The sequence below is a fragment of the Silene latifolia genome, chromosome 1 (assembly GCF_048544455.1).
Source record: "Silene latifolia isolate original U9 population chromosome 1, ASM4854445v1, whole genome shotgun sequence".
NCBI classification, from domain to species: Eukaryota; Viridiplantae; Streptophyta; class Magnoliopsida; order Caryophyllales; family Caryophyllaceae; genus Silene; species Silene latifolia.
Window position 1 is genome coordinate 97525259 of NC_133526.1, and position 14765 is coordinate 97540023.

At 39.2% G+C, this 14765-nt stretch overlaps 1 protein-coding gene and 1 non-coding gene across 2 annotated transcripts; one reads left to right on the top strand and one right to left on the bottom strand.

Annotated features, from left to right (window-relative positions):
• Positions 1-742: 742 nt before the first annotated feature.
• On the bottom strand, positions 743-4207 carry LOC141651508 (uncharacterized). Its single transcript, XM_074459218.1, has 2 exons — positions 2736-4207; positions 743-1958 (listed from the first exon to the last, which is right to left on the bottom strand). The coding sequence occupies exons 1-2, from the start codon at positions 4205-4207 to the stop codon at positions 743-745; spliced, it is 2688 nt and encodes an 895-aa protein (XP_074315319.1).
• A 925-nt stretch (positions 4208-5132) lies between these two features.
• Positions 5133-5239, top strand: LOC141619814 (small nucleolar RNA R71). Its single transcript, XR_012531812.1, has one exon. It is a non-coding gene; the product is annotated as a small nucleolar RNA R71 (small nucleolar RNA).
• Positions 5240-14765: the final 9526 nt, after the last annotated feature.

Sequence of the window (14765 nt, forward strand, 5' to 3'; positions counted from 1 at the left end):
CCTTCCCAATGTCAGGCTTCCAAAAATGGATCAAATGACGACTAACTACCAAAAATGCAAGCTATATACAAATTCCATGGGTTGCCTCCCATGTAGCGCCCTTGTTTTACGTCGTAGGCTCGACCAAGTAAACAAGCCAACAAATTTCATGTTAAGGACGAAAAAGTATCTTAATTCACTAGAAAGGTAACAAGGATCTTCATTTCCTTTTGGACGGGATTGCCAACGTGATAATGCTTCAATTTTTGACCGTTTACTTTAAAAGTTCGGTCTCCTTGGCTTATTTCAACCGCTCCATGAGGGAAAGATCGGACAACGGTGAAGGGTCCGGTCCACTTCGACCTCAATTTTTCGGAAAAGAACTTCAAACGGGTATCATATAGAAGAACCAACTCACCCTCCTTGAACTCTCTTCTAATTATACATTTGTCATGAAATCTCTTCGTCCTTTCTTTGTACAACTTGGCATTCTCATAGGCTTCTAGCCTAAATTCTTCCAATTCATTCAAGTCAAGAGATCTCTTCTCACCGGCCGTTTTCAAGTCATAGTTGAGATGCTTGATGGCCCAATATGCCTTGTGTTCAAGTTCAACCGGCAAATGACAAGCCTTGCCATACACCAATCGGAATGGTGAGGTACCGATCGGTGTTTTGAAGGCCGTCCGGTAAGCCCACAAAGCATCATCAATTCTCAAGGACCAATCCTTTCTTGACTTGTTCACGGTTCTCTCAAGTATAGTCTTCAATCTCGGTTGGAAATCTCGGCTTGCCCATTAGCTTGAGGATGGTAGGCAAGACTTTTCCTTTGTTGCACTCCATACTTTTTCAACAAAGCTTCTAATGCTCTCTCTCCGAAATGAGTACCACGATCGCTAATGAGGACTCTCGGGACCCCAAACCTTGGAAAAATGATCTTTTGAAGTAGCTTGATCACTTCCTTAGCATCACAAGTCTTAGTTGGGATCGCCTCAACCCATTTGCTAACGTAGTCGACCGCCACAAGTATGTACTCATTTCCGAACGAGGATGGGAAGGGACCTTGATAATCTATCCCCCATACATCAAAAAGCTCAACCTCAAGCATGAAATTCATGGGCATTTCATGTTTCCTTGTGATGTTCCCGCTCCTTTGGCATTTGTCACATCCTTTAACATAAAAGGCAACGTCACGGAATAGAGAGGGCCAAAATAAACCACATTGAAGTACTTTAGCGGCCGTCTTCTTGGAGCTGGCATGGCCACCACAAGGCATGTCATGGCAATGGCTCATTATAGAGGTAGCTTCCTCTCTTGGAACACACCTTCTTATCATTCCATCGGCACAAGACTTGTACAAACATGGGTCATCCCAATAATAATGTTTCACATCATGAAAGAACTTCTTTTTCTTGTGGTAGTCATAATCATGAGGAATTATCCCGGAGACCAAATAATTGACAATGTCCGCATACCACGGTGCTTCTCCCAAGCTTAGGGACAACAAGTGGTCATCGGGCAAATAATCATTGATAGGAAGCCCATTGTCAACATTGAGGTTGATTAGCCGGGATAGATGATCGGCCACCATATTTTCAACTCCTTTCTTGTCTCTAATCTCCATGTCAAACTCTTGGAGAAGTAGTATCCACCTAATCAATCGAGGCTTGGACTCCTTCTTGATGAGCAAGTGTCTCAAGGCAACATGATCGGTGAACACTATAACCTTAGCTCCCACCAAGTAGGTCCGGAACTTCTCCATAGCAAATACCACGGCCAAGAGCTCCTTCTCCGTTGTTGAGTAATTTGTTTGAGCATCATCTAGAGTTTTGCTTGCATAATGAATTGCATGCACCTTTCCATCCTTCCTTTGGCCTAAAACCGCGCCCAAGGCATGATCGCTCGCATCACACATTAACTCAAACGGCAAGCTCCAATCCGGAGGTTGTATAATAGGAGCACTTGTCAAGGCTTCTTTCAACCTATTAAAAGCATCAAGCCACCGGTTAGAGAACACGAAAGGGGTATCTTTGGCTAACAACTCGGTCAAAGGTCTCGCAATCTTAGAGAAGTCCTTGATGAAGCGGCGATAAAAGCCCGCATGTCCAAGGAAGCTTCTCACCCCCTTAACATTGGTGGGAGGTGGGAGACTAGCAATGACCTCTATCTTAGCCTTATCAACTTCTATTCCACGGTTGGACACTATGTGTCCCAACACAACACCTTCTTGTACCATGAAATGGCACTTCTCCCAATTAAGCACAAGGTTAGACTCTTGACACTTGCTCAAAACTTTCTCCAAATTCATCAAACAATTTTCAAAACTTTTCCCAACAACCGAGAAATCATCCATGAAAACTTCCATTTCTTGTTCAATGAAATCGGAGAAAATTGACATCATAGCTCTTTGAAAGGTAGAGGGAGCATTACATAGCCCAAACGACATCCTCCTATATGCATAGGTGCCGAATGGGCAAGTAAAGGTGGTCTTCTCTTGGTCACTTGGATGGATAGGGATTTGGAAAAATCCCGAATAGCCATCCAAGAAGCAAAAATAGTTGTGTTGAGCCAATCTTTCTAGCATTTGATCCATGAACGGTAAGGGAAAGTGATCCTTCCGGGTGGATTTGTTCAACTTCCTATAGTCCACACACATTCTCCACCCGGTTACCGTCCTTGTAGGAATCAATTCATTCTTGTCATTTCGCACTACCGTCATGCCTCCTTTTTTGGGAACTACATGAACCGGGCTTACTCACCTACTATCTGAAATAGGATAGATAATGCCGGCGTCAAGTAGCTTAAGGACCTCTTTCCTTACAACCTCTTTCATTATGGGATTAAGCCTCCTTTGTGCCTCTATTGAGGATGCATCCTCATTTTCAAGTAAGATTTTGTGAGTGCACAAAGAGGGACTAATCCCCTTGAGGTCACCAATAGTGTATCCAAGGACACCCTTGAACCTTTTAAGCAAAGAAACTAGTTTTGAGGTTTGGGTGTCATCAAGTGCACTATTGATGATGACGGGATAAGTGGAATCATCACCTAGAAATTCATATTTCAAAGAAGAGGGAAGAGGTTTAAGTTCAACCGTAGGAGGAGGCGTGGAACTCTCCTCCTTCTTACCGACTTCTAACACTTCAAACTTGGGAGCTTGTTCATGAATTGGAGCCGAATCCAACATCCATACATATGCAAGAGTCTCAACATCTTTGTCATCGACCTCATACCCACTAACAAGACAAGTCTCTAAAGGATCCATAGAGAAAGCTTTTGGGTCATGCTCCTCCATGGGATTCTCTAGAATGTCTACAATGCAACATGTTTCACCTAGAGATGGAGCTTCCATGGACTTGTGGAGTTCAAATTCCACTCTATCTTCACCCACTTGTAAAGACAACTTGCCACTCTTTACATCGATCATAGCTCCACCGGTAGCAAGACAAGGCCGCCCCAAAATAATAGGCATATTGTAATCCTCGGGCATATCCATAACAAAGAAATCACATGGTATGACAAGCTTCCCAACAACCAAGGGTACATCGTCAATCACACCAATGGGAAATTTGACAGACCGATCGGCAAGTTGAAGTGAAACTCTAGTTGGTTTCAAATCTCCCAAATCAAGCCTCTTGAATATTGAAAGTGGCATGAGGCTCACACTAGCCCCCAAATCACACAATGCTCTTTTAATAGCCACCCCTTGGATAGAACAAGGGATCGAGAAGCTACCCGGATCTTCTAACTTGTTTGGAAGCTTGTTGGTGTGAGTGAGAATAGCACTACATTCCTTAGAGAGGTTGATGGTTTGCACCTCTCCATTCTTCTTCTTCAAAGTGACAAGTTCCTTAAGAAATTTGCCATAAGATGGAATTTCGGTAATCATATCAAGGAAAGGAATAGTGACATTCATTCCCTTCAAGATCTCAACAAACTTCTCATATTTCTTTTCAAGCCTAGGCCTTGCAAGCCTTTGTGGAAAGGGCACCGGTGCTACATACTCCCTTGGTGGTGGAGTACATTCTTTGGCCTTAGTTGCAATAGGCTCATCTTGCTTTGGAGGATCAACCATCTCCACCTCCTTAGACTTCTCCACCACAATCTCATCTTCTTTCACAACTTCAACCGGGTGCTCTTTCACTACTTCATTAGTCACCCTCTTCCTCTTCCACTTAGGAGATTTCTCAACCTTCTCCAATTGTCTTCCGCTCCTCAAAAATACCGCATTCATCTCCCTTGGGTTAACCGTATTACCCGGAAATTTCCCCGGATTTTGAGCCCATTGACTCAATTGTTGAGAAATTTGGGCCACATGAGTTTCCGTAGCCTTTTGTGATGCCCGTATTTCATCATTCACCCGGTTTTGTGAGGCAATGTGGTTATCAAGCTTTGAGTCGGATTTTTGATTTGCAATAACCAATTGTTCAAAGGCTTGTTCCCAAGATGGTTTTTGAGGGGTTTGGAAGTTTTGATTTTGTGGTTGGAAATTTTGGTTTTGTTGTTGATTGAAATTTTGTCCCTTGAAACCCCCAAAGGGTTGTTGTTGTGTGACAAATTGTTTCCCTTGGAAACCGGGTGGAATTTGTCTTTGGAATTGAGAGTTTTGATTGAACCTTTGTTGTTGTTGAGGTTGGGAAGTGGTGGGATTTTGAATGTTTTGTGAAGCATAAGATAGGAAAGGGTGAGTTCTTTTTCCATTGACAAATTGGTTGTTGTTATTATTGTTGAACCCTTGCCTTGCACTAGTTTATTCCCAAATCCCATTTACTTGCTCATAGCATTCCTCACCTAGGGGTGAAATCAAGGGACACCCAATGGGAGTATGCCCTTGTTCACCACACAACTCACAAGACAAGACTTGCCTCATATCGGAGCCTTTAGGTTTTGAATTTAGCAAAGCAACTTGTTGGGTGAGTTCATCTAGCATACCTTTAACCTCCACATTCAAAACCGAATTAGAATCCTTGCTCTTGCCCTTCCTCATTTGTCTATCACTTCCCCATTCCATAGTTCTTGAGGCCATCTCCTCAATTAGTTCCTTTGCCGCTTTATGCCCCAAAATGTCTAAGGCACCTTTCCCCGATCCCGCATCCAATGAAAGCCTAAGGTCTTGAGTCAACCCTTTGTAGAAATTGTTCACTAGCTCGGCCTCGGAGATGCCATGGTGTGGGCATAACCGTTGGAGCTTCTTGTACCATTCCCATGCCTCATATAAGGTCTCATCCTCTTCTTGAGTAAAGCTTTGTAATTCACTCTTGACTTTGGCCGTTCTTGAGGGTGGGAAATATTTGTTTAAAAATGCCGAAGCCAACTCATCCCATGTTTTGAAGGAATCCGGGTCACAATTCTTCAACCAATCCTTGGCCGAACCTCTAAGAGAACGGGGGAACAACCTAAGGCGAACCGCGTCATCGGAAACCCCATTTGACTTGTACATATCACAATTTTCAAGGAAATCATTTAGATGGTCATTTGGGTTCTCCAAGGGACCCCCTCCAAATTGGTTGTCTTGAACAAGGTTGAGCAAGGCATTTTTAATCTCAAAGTTATTAGCTTGAATTCGTGGCCTTTGGATGCTTGGATTGACTATGTGCTTAGGAGCCATAGTGTCTCTTATCGGAACCGGATCACCCATGGTGTTAGGCTCTTCTTCTAAAACCCCAAAAGGATTTTCAAACACTTCGGTAGCTTCTTGGTGATTAACTTCTTCAATCGGTGGTGTATCAAGTAAACCCCTTCTTCTTAGAGAATTAAGTCTTCTTGCTGTGGCTTCAATTTCGCGGTCAAGTTGATATATCGGTTGACCTCGTCTTCGTCGCCTACTCATGCAAAAGACCTAAGCACTTGAAAGAAAGGATTAGTAACAAAGGACTTAGTCTAAACTAGAACAAAAACGATTAATATCAAGCCGTACTCCCCGGCAACGGCGCCAAAAACTTGATGGTCTCAAGTTAAACCTCGCAAGTGCACGATTTTATCGTTGTACACTTAAAAGGGTCAATCCCACAAGGAGTAGGTGGAGTACTAATCGTTCTAATTCACCGGTTTAGCTAAGTCGATAAATAACAAAGAGGGTGGTAACAAACTAGCACTAGAACTAACCAATTTAAAGACTATAAACTAGACTAGATAAGAACAAGCTAAAAGACAAAGGATAGATCAAATAAAGAGAAGGACTAGAACTCGGTTCTCCCACAAATATAGGTAATTCCACATACTAATCGTCTCGGCTAATCAAAAGGGGTAGAAAGGTAAGGGGGAGATGGCTCTAATTCGCCTAGAACCTCCCTTCCGGTCTCGCAATAGGACACTAGCTACTCCGACTAACCCCCCTCCCGGGTTCGAAAGCCGGTCTCCCTAACTCAAAACCCGACAACCCCAAGAACATGCATTTTCCCTAGGAGGTCAAGTAATGGTCAAGGTCATTAAGTACTCATCGTATTCCGGGTCATCCCACTCCCCCTTCCGGAGGTCGATTTCAAACACTAGCCTAGAGGCACCCTCCCTCGGTTCTCCTTCCTGGTCTCAACCTTAGTTGGTGACAAGGTCAAATTTCGGGTATCCAACTAACAACCTAACCAACTTCCGTTGGTGGACAAGGGTCACAAATCGGCACAACCCAAAACCCAAACCTTAAACATGCAAATTCCCCTAGACTACCCTCACCAATTTTCCCCACAAATTAGCCTTAGTGATAATTAGTTAGTGAAATTACCTATATCGGGTCAAACCGAGTCCTAGAAGGAGACTACTCACTAATCATGTTTTTAGAAGTAAAGAAAACAACAAAGATAGAGTCTTTAAGCATAAACATGGTGATAGGATGAATTTTACTTATAAACATGCAACAACCCAACAATAATTATGAAGAAAGATGATTTTAATCTAATAGCAAGGATGAACAAACTAAAAGACACAATCTTTAACAAAATCAACTCAAAGATTAAGTCTTTGAGGACAACTAGCCCAAGATGAAGAAAGGAGAGAGAAATAATGAAAAGATGAACAAAGAAAAGATAAACAATGGTGAAACAACAACAATCAAACAACAAGGATGTAATTTTACCAACAACAATCAAACAAACTAGAAGGAAAAACAAAAGTAAACAAATGAAAAATAGGGAGAGAAATAATACCAATCAAATAGTAAGAAAGGAATTAGGATAGAAAATAAAAGAAGGAGAAACCTTCAATTCTTCTTACAACCCAACTCCAATTACTAATTAATTGAAGAACTACTCTAATTAAGGAATGATTAGCAAAAATGATTAACAAAGTTTGAAACTTGGAAGAGGAAATAATTCAGATCTAGGGTTGTGTGCCAAAACACCGATTTTTTGGGGGTATTTATAGTGTCCTCCTACTTAAGTTGTAAAAAGGGGAATTAAGACAAAACACGGGTAGCAGCGACCGCCAGCCGGTCGACCGGCGGCTGGCTGCCCATCCGGCGCCGAGGAATCTCTATTTTTGAAGCTTGAGAATGCCATTGTGACGTCCCGCTGGTTGGGCGGCGGCCGGTTACCCGGCTCAGGGTCATCCTCCGTCTTTCTCTCCTCTTTCTTCTTTGCTATCTTCCTCTTGTGCCTTGTTTCTTCCCAAATTTCCTCTAGCTAGCTCAATTACCTACAATAGAGCACCGGAATCGATAGTAGCGGGAATATGGAGCAAAAAGCAAGAAAAAGGCCTAAGATCGTGCCTAAGTAGTCCAAAAGATTAGCAAACGAAAGGGTAAAAAGGGGCCGAATGTTCATTCATCATTATGGTTTTGCTTGGGTTTGTCACAGTTGTAATGGGTTGATGATTCTAATCTAATAGAAGCAATGGAAAGTAAACAAGCAACAAAATTAAGAAATGTAAACAAATGAATAAAAATGCTAGGATATCATGGGTTCGTAAGGGATTCATGGGAGTTGATCATACAAATATGTTTCCTACTAGATGCAAGCAATTATTGTTATGATGAGATTGAGTTATTGTATATCTTACAATCCCTAGGAAGATTTGGGTCCCGAAACCGAATCGATTAGATTGTACAACACCTACAAGTCGACTTAATCCTCCCTATCCAACTATATGCATGGTCTAATGAGACTCGAGTTGGTTTATGTCTTACAAGTCTCTTTGAAAAGATAAGTGATGGGTAAAAAATGCAAGGATTCATAGGCTCGCATTTCATCAAACATAACATGTGCATAAGTTGAGATCACAACAAGCAAGCAAATAAATTATGTGAATATATTAGATTAAGCATGAATCATCCCCCATGTTGGTTTCCCCTAATTCCCCATTAACCCTAGTTAAGGAAACTACTCACTCATGATCAAGTTTAACATGTTAATAAGGTTGTCAATCATACTAAGAAAGGCAAACATGAAGAATAAATGATGTGATTAACAATAATTAAACAAGAGTAAAAGAGATTATACCTATGAATATGATTCCAAATAATAAAGCAAGAATAAAAGAAGAGAACTTGATTGATTGATGATGAGTTGTCAATACTCCAATAATAACCCAATAATCTTTAATTACCCAATAATAAACTTGAACAATAATTAAGGAAAGATTAATGTGTAATTTGTGGAAAGATTAAAGAGTAATCTATTCTAATCTACTCCTAATGAAGGCTTAATCTAATCTAAAGAAGGATTGATTTTATCTAAGGAAAACTTGATTGTTTGATTATTACAAATAGAGTATATATAGTGGTACATCATTAGGTTAAGTAAGGGTAGATTAGTAATTAACAATTCTAATTGTTGAGTTGAGGAAGTGCTCCTCTCCAAGGAAGATGCTAGTCTCCTTTTTGCTAGTCTTCAAGAAATATGCGCGGATCATGGATTACGTAGCAAGGAAAAGCTTCCTATCCAGCAATACGCTCGTCCCGTGCTGAAAATAAGGATCCTGAGCCTCAACCCGAGCAGGTTGAATTTGACCCGAGCGGGTTGTTCTGTGTCCCACTCCAGATAAGCTTGACCCGCGCGGGTTGAGCTGCTGTTCCCTTTCTTTTTGCTTTTAAGCCTAAGATGCCTCTATATACTCTTTATTTTTACCTCCTTGGTCATCATTCTTGCCTCCTATTCATACTTAGTCCATCAAATATCGTCAACAAGTTTCCAAATATGCACGAAAGACGGGAATTTCCGCCTTAATATCTCCTTTCTATAAAACATATAGAATGCACTAGGAAAGCAAATAGGAAGGTTTTGACGGATAAAATGGCCATGAAATGTTATAATAGTATGCAAAATAGGCTCAATTAGGGGACTAAATGTGCGCAATTATGAGTCACATCAAATATCCCCAACCGGACCTTTACTCATCCCGAGTAAAGAGGTGTCAAAAACTAGGACTCTTATTCAAACTAACCTACTAATATAACCGATGTGAGATAATTAGCGGGTCTCACTCTGCCCCTTCAACTCACAACAAGACAACCATGAGGTAGGATGCCTTCTTGCAAGGCAAGGTGGGTCTTGCCAAAATGGCGACACATCCAATCATTAAAGCACGTAAAATCAAGTAATGGATGCATCTAAATAAGAGTAGCCACTTTCCTCATCTAAGTGGCGGAAATTATCTAAAGGGGAAGCAATTCAAGGGTACACACTCCTTCAAAGATATGGTTTCTTCAAACTACTAGGCCTAGAAGGATACCAATAAATCACCTCCAAGTTGTGTCAAGCTAGGTTACCTTTGTCCTCAATCGTTAAATGCTTTTGTCAAGAGTAGACTCCTTATGGTGTTAGAAATACTGGAGGATCGCGGAATTCCCCTTCTTGCCTAGACAAGAAGAAGGGTCGTCCCCTCTTTACCATGCACAAAAGTGGATACAAAGGAAAAGGGATCAATAGAATTTGAGTTTCATATGGGAGTTTGCTTTTTGTTGTTGTTCTCCCCCCCCCCCCCCCCTTCAAATTTATTGTGGCATTTTGACATTTTGAGAACATTTCTTTGTCATTTCTTTTGATGTTTGGCATTTTAATACTTGACAATTTCAACTTTTCTTCGCATTTCTTTTTGAACATTTTCAAAGTCACCCCATTTGTAGTGAGGGTGCTTATATTTGAAGCTTTAGGAGTTCTATTTTTACTCCTCTTTTCATTTAATGTATTTGCAAACTTTTTCACTTTTCATTTCAATTCTTGAACTCAAATTTTTGAACAATTTTTGTGCCCATTCCCTTTGATGACAAAAATGTGGTAGAATATGGATGATGATTGCATGGTTTCAAGGGTCACCTTGGAATAAACGGTAGCCAAGGAGTTATCACACCACAAGGTACTCTTGACTAGGCCTTAATCCATGGGTCAAAGGATACTAGCATGACACATCCTAGGGTGTTTTACAAGTATTCTAACAAGAAAAGTTTTAATAAGAAAAAGTATCAACAAGGGCCTATATACACTTGTCAAGTTTCCCAAATAGATGCTTTCACAAAGTTTTTCTAACATGCAACTACATGCCATGATGCAACTAACATATATACATCCTAATACATATGCTTCTACCAACTAGTATGCCAAATAATCTTAATGCAATCCTAATTTCACATTGTTTATACCGCATCAATCAAAATAAAGCCACATAGTCATTAACATAAAGAGGAAAAAGGAGATTGGAAAGATCATACCATGCGATCTTCTATATCCTCATGTCTCGGATGTGGCGTAATCGATCAATGTGAAAAAGGATGAACAAACACAATATATACAAACAATATATACAAGACTACACTATAAAGGAAATGAACATGTTTTTGGATTTTTCAATTTTTCAAAATTTTTATGGGTTTTGTTTTTATGAAATTAAAAGACATATTTTTGTGATTTTTCGAAATTTTTCAATTTTTATGCATTTTTGGAATATAAATTCTCATCCCCCACTTTATTTTGGATATTGTCCTCAATTTACATGTAGGAGTAGGAATAAAAAGGAAATACATTTTTATGGATTTTTGATTTTTTTTTTTTTGAAATAAAGTACAAATGCAATGATATAATATGAATGCATGCATGCTCTAACTAAATGCAATTCTAAATGACATATATAACAAATGAATGCAATCTAAACTATACTATATGATGCATGATTTTTAGTAAACTATGGTCACCTATGATCAAACCTCCCCAAACCGATTTAAACACTATTTCTAGTGTAGAAATGAATAGGTTTGGCCATTAGTGACTATGCATGAATTCTAGTCTATATGCAACTAACTATATGAATCATGTGAGATAAATTATAATGCAAACTAATCTAATCATATGAAATATATTACAATGCTACTATACTATATGAGTTACCTAATGTAAATGCAATATGAAATATAATATAAGTGCAAGCCTAAATTATATGATATATGTATGTTGCTTCATGGTTTAACCTCCCCAAACCGATTTTAAACACTATTTCTAATGTAGGAAGAAAGGGGTTTAATCATGAGACAAATACATAAATGCAACTATACATGAGAGATAGGGAAAGAAAAGGGTTCTTACAATCATTGTAGGAGATGAAGATGGTAGATAGGAAGCATATATAGCCATGACACGAGCCAAATGAGAGAAAAAGATGAATTTTAGCCTGAACCCGCTCGGGTTAGGATTGACACGCTCGGGTTGACAGTGAACCCGCTCCAGATTAAATGAACCCGCTCGGGTTGTTAGTGAAGACGAGAATTTTCCTCAAAATCTGCGCGGATTCTTGGTCAGAGAACTTTTGCTTCTTTTTTTTGTCCTTCAACCCGTCGGATTAGTCTCGGGATGCGCATATTTCGATCCAACACCTTTCTCATGATAACAAACATACTCACAAGCCCAAATTCTCCATTTTCTTCATTTCTTTACATTTTTCATCTTCTCATTTTCATTAATTTCCTTCAAAAGCTCAATTAAAGTATGAGATCCCTCCCTTTCATCTCTCATGCAATTTATTAAATGAATGCAAAACTACACTAAATGCATATATACAAATTAATAGCTATTAAGGAACTCCATCAAACCAAAGATTATCAATAAACAATTTCATGGAAGATTATCACTAGCACTCAAAGCACGTAGAAGTCGGTCAAATTCTTAGGAGTGAGATATAAATAAGCATGGATAACAACACAAGATTATCCGATGAAATAATGCCCAAGTAAAAGACCGAACAAGCATGTCAAGAATGCTATGACAAAAATCATAAGAGATGTGATGGATGGAAGGAACATGAAATGGGTAGTTGGTTGGCAATTCACTCAACTCATCCTCCAAATAGTCAAAATCACCACATTCAATGCAAGTACTCTCATTATCATCTAAGGTGATTTTAAGGGTGTCTATTTGGGGTTCCCAAATGTCCTCATCATATTCCTCATCCCAACAAGGTCCATTATCAAAGGGGTTGTCGTAACAAGGCTCACCAAGTTCAACACAATTGTCTCCCTCTAATATGTCATCCTCAAAGGGTGAGTTTTCACTCAAGCTCACATCCATATCACTCTCACTTTGCCCATTAACATCAAATTCCACGGAAGTTGGGTTCATTGATACACAAGAAGAGTAAGGTGACGGCATCCAGGCATTAGTTTCAAAATCAAGAATGTACTCCTCCTCATCATCACTCTCTTCATCTAGCACACCATCTTCCCAAGGAGGGGCAAATTTGTGGGCATAGTAGGTTGACTCAAGGTTATAGGAAGGTTTCTCATTCTCACATATCTCATTTTCATCATAATTTTCATCAATGAATTTTTGAAATGTGGTTTTTATCACTTCCATACCTTCCTAGGCACTCTCAAAGATGTCATGTACAATTTGCTTAAGACAGTGGATGGTCATGAACTCAACAAATTCCCAAAATTCCTCACAACTCATCTCACATATCATACCACCACTCAAGTGAAATGCCAAGTTGCGGGTTTCAAGGTTCATGCCATTATAAACAACACAACATGCTTCATAATTTGATAGAGTAAAACCATGATGCCAAGCATGAGTCATATAATCTTCAAATCTTTTAATATACTTATCAAAAGACTCATTTTCATATTGCCAAAAGGTGACTGTAGACATGTTGATCAAATGAAATAAAACAAGTACAATAAAACTCAAGAAAAATAAGCACAACTAAAACTAGACAAAAGAACGATTCAAATACACAACACCATCCCCGGCAACGGCGCCATTTTGATGAAAGTGTCGTTGGGGCTCTCAATCAAACACATTTATATTCTCAACAAACGACTAGTTAGTGGTAAGTCGAGGTCGATCCATGGGATGGTGGTACTCAAATTATTCAATATAATTATGGTTTTGCTTGGGTTTGTCACAGTTATAATGGGTTGATGATTCTAATCTAATAGAAGCAATGGAAAGTAAACAAGCAACAAAATTAAGAAATGTAAACAAATGACTAAAAATGCTAGGATATCATGGGTTCGTAAGGGATTCATGGGAGTTGATCATACAAATATGTTTCCTACTAGATGCAAGCAATTATTGTTATGATGGGATCGAGTTATTGTATATCTTACAATCCCTAGGAAGGTTTGGGTCCCGAAACCGAATCGATTAGATTGTACAACACCTACAAGTCGACTTAATCCTCCCTATCCAACTATATGCATGGTCTAATGAGACTCGAGTTGGTTTATGTCTTACAAGTCTCTTTGAAAAGATAAGTGATGGGTAAAAAATGCAAGGATTCATAGGCTCGCATTTCATCAAACATAACATGTGCATAAGTTGAGATCACAACAAGCAAGCAAATAAATTATGTGAATATATTAGATTAAGCATGAATCATCCCCCATGTTGGTTTCCCTTAATTCCCCATTAACCCTAGTTAAGGAAACTACTCACTCATGATCAAGTTTAACATGTTAATAAGGTTGTCAATCATACTAACAAAGGCAAACATGAAGAATAAATGATGTGATTAACAATAATTAAACAAGAGTAAAAGAGATTATACCTATGAATATGATTCCAAATAATAAACCAAGAATAAAAGAAGAGAACTTGATTGATTGATGAAGAGTTGTCAATTCTCCAATAATAACCCAATAATCTTTAATTACCCAATAATAAACTTGAACAATAGTTAAGGAAAGATTAATGTGTAATTTGTGGAAAGATTAAAGAGTAATCTATTCTAATCTACTCCTAATGAAGGCTTAATCTAATCTAAAGAAGGATTGATTTTATCTAAGGAAAACTTGATTGTTTGATTATTACAAATGGAGTATATATAGTGGTACATCATTAGGCTAAGCAATGGTAGATTAGTAATTAACAATGCTAATTGTTGAGTTGAGGAAGTGCTCCTCTCCAAGGAAGATGCTAGTCTCCTTTTTGCTAGTCTTCAAGAAATATGCGTGGATCGTGGATCACGTAGCAAGGAAAAGCTTCCTGTCCAGCAATACGCTCGTTCCGTGCTGAAAATGAGCATCCTTAGCCTCAACCCGAGCAGGTTGAATTTGACCCGAGCGGGTTGTTCTGTGTCCTGCTCCAGATAAGCTTGACCCGCGGGGGTTGAGCTGCCGTTCCCTTTCTTTTTGCGTTTAAGCCTAAGATGCCTCTATATACTCTTTATTTATACCTCCTTGGTCATCATTCTTGCCTCCTCTTCATACTTAGTCCATCAAATATCGTCAACAAGCTTCCAAATATGCACGAAAGACAGGAATTTCCGCCTTAATATCTCCTTTCCTATAAAACATATAGAATGCACTAGGAAAGCAAATAGGAAGGTTTTGACGGATAAAATGGCCATGAAATGTTATAATAGTATGCAAAATAGGC

Excerpts from the sequence above, each read along its gene's own strand:
- LOC141651508 (XM_074459218.1), bottom strand. The coding sequence starts at position 4,207 with ATGAATGCGGTATTTTTGAGGAGCGGAAGACAATTGGAGAAGGTTGAG. Across the intron at positions 1,959-2,735 it reads TATCCTATTTCAGATAGTAG|GTTGAAAGAAGCCTTGACAA; the intron begins GTGAGTAAGCCC and ends TGCTTTTAATAG.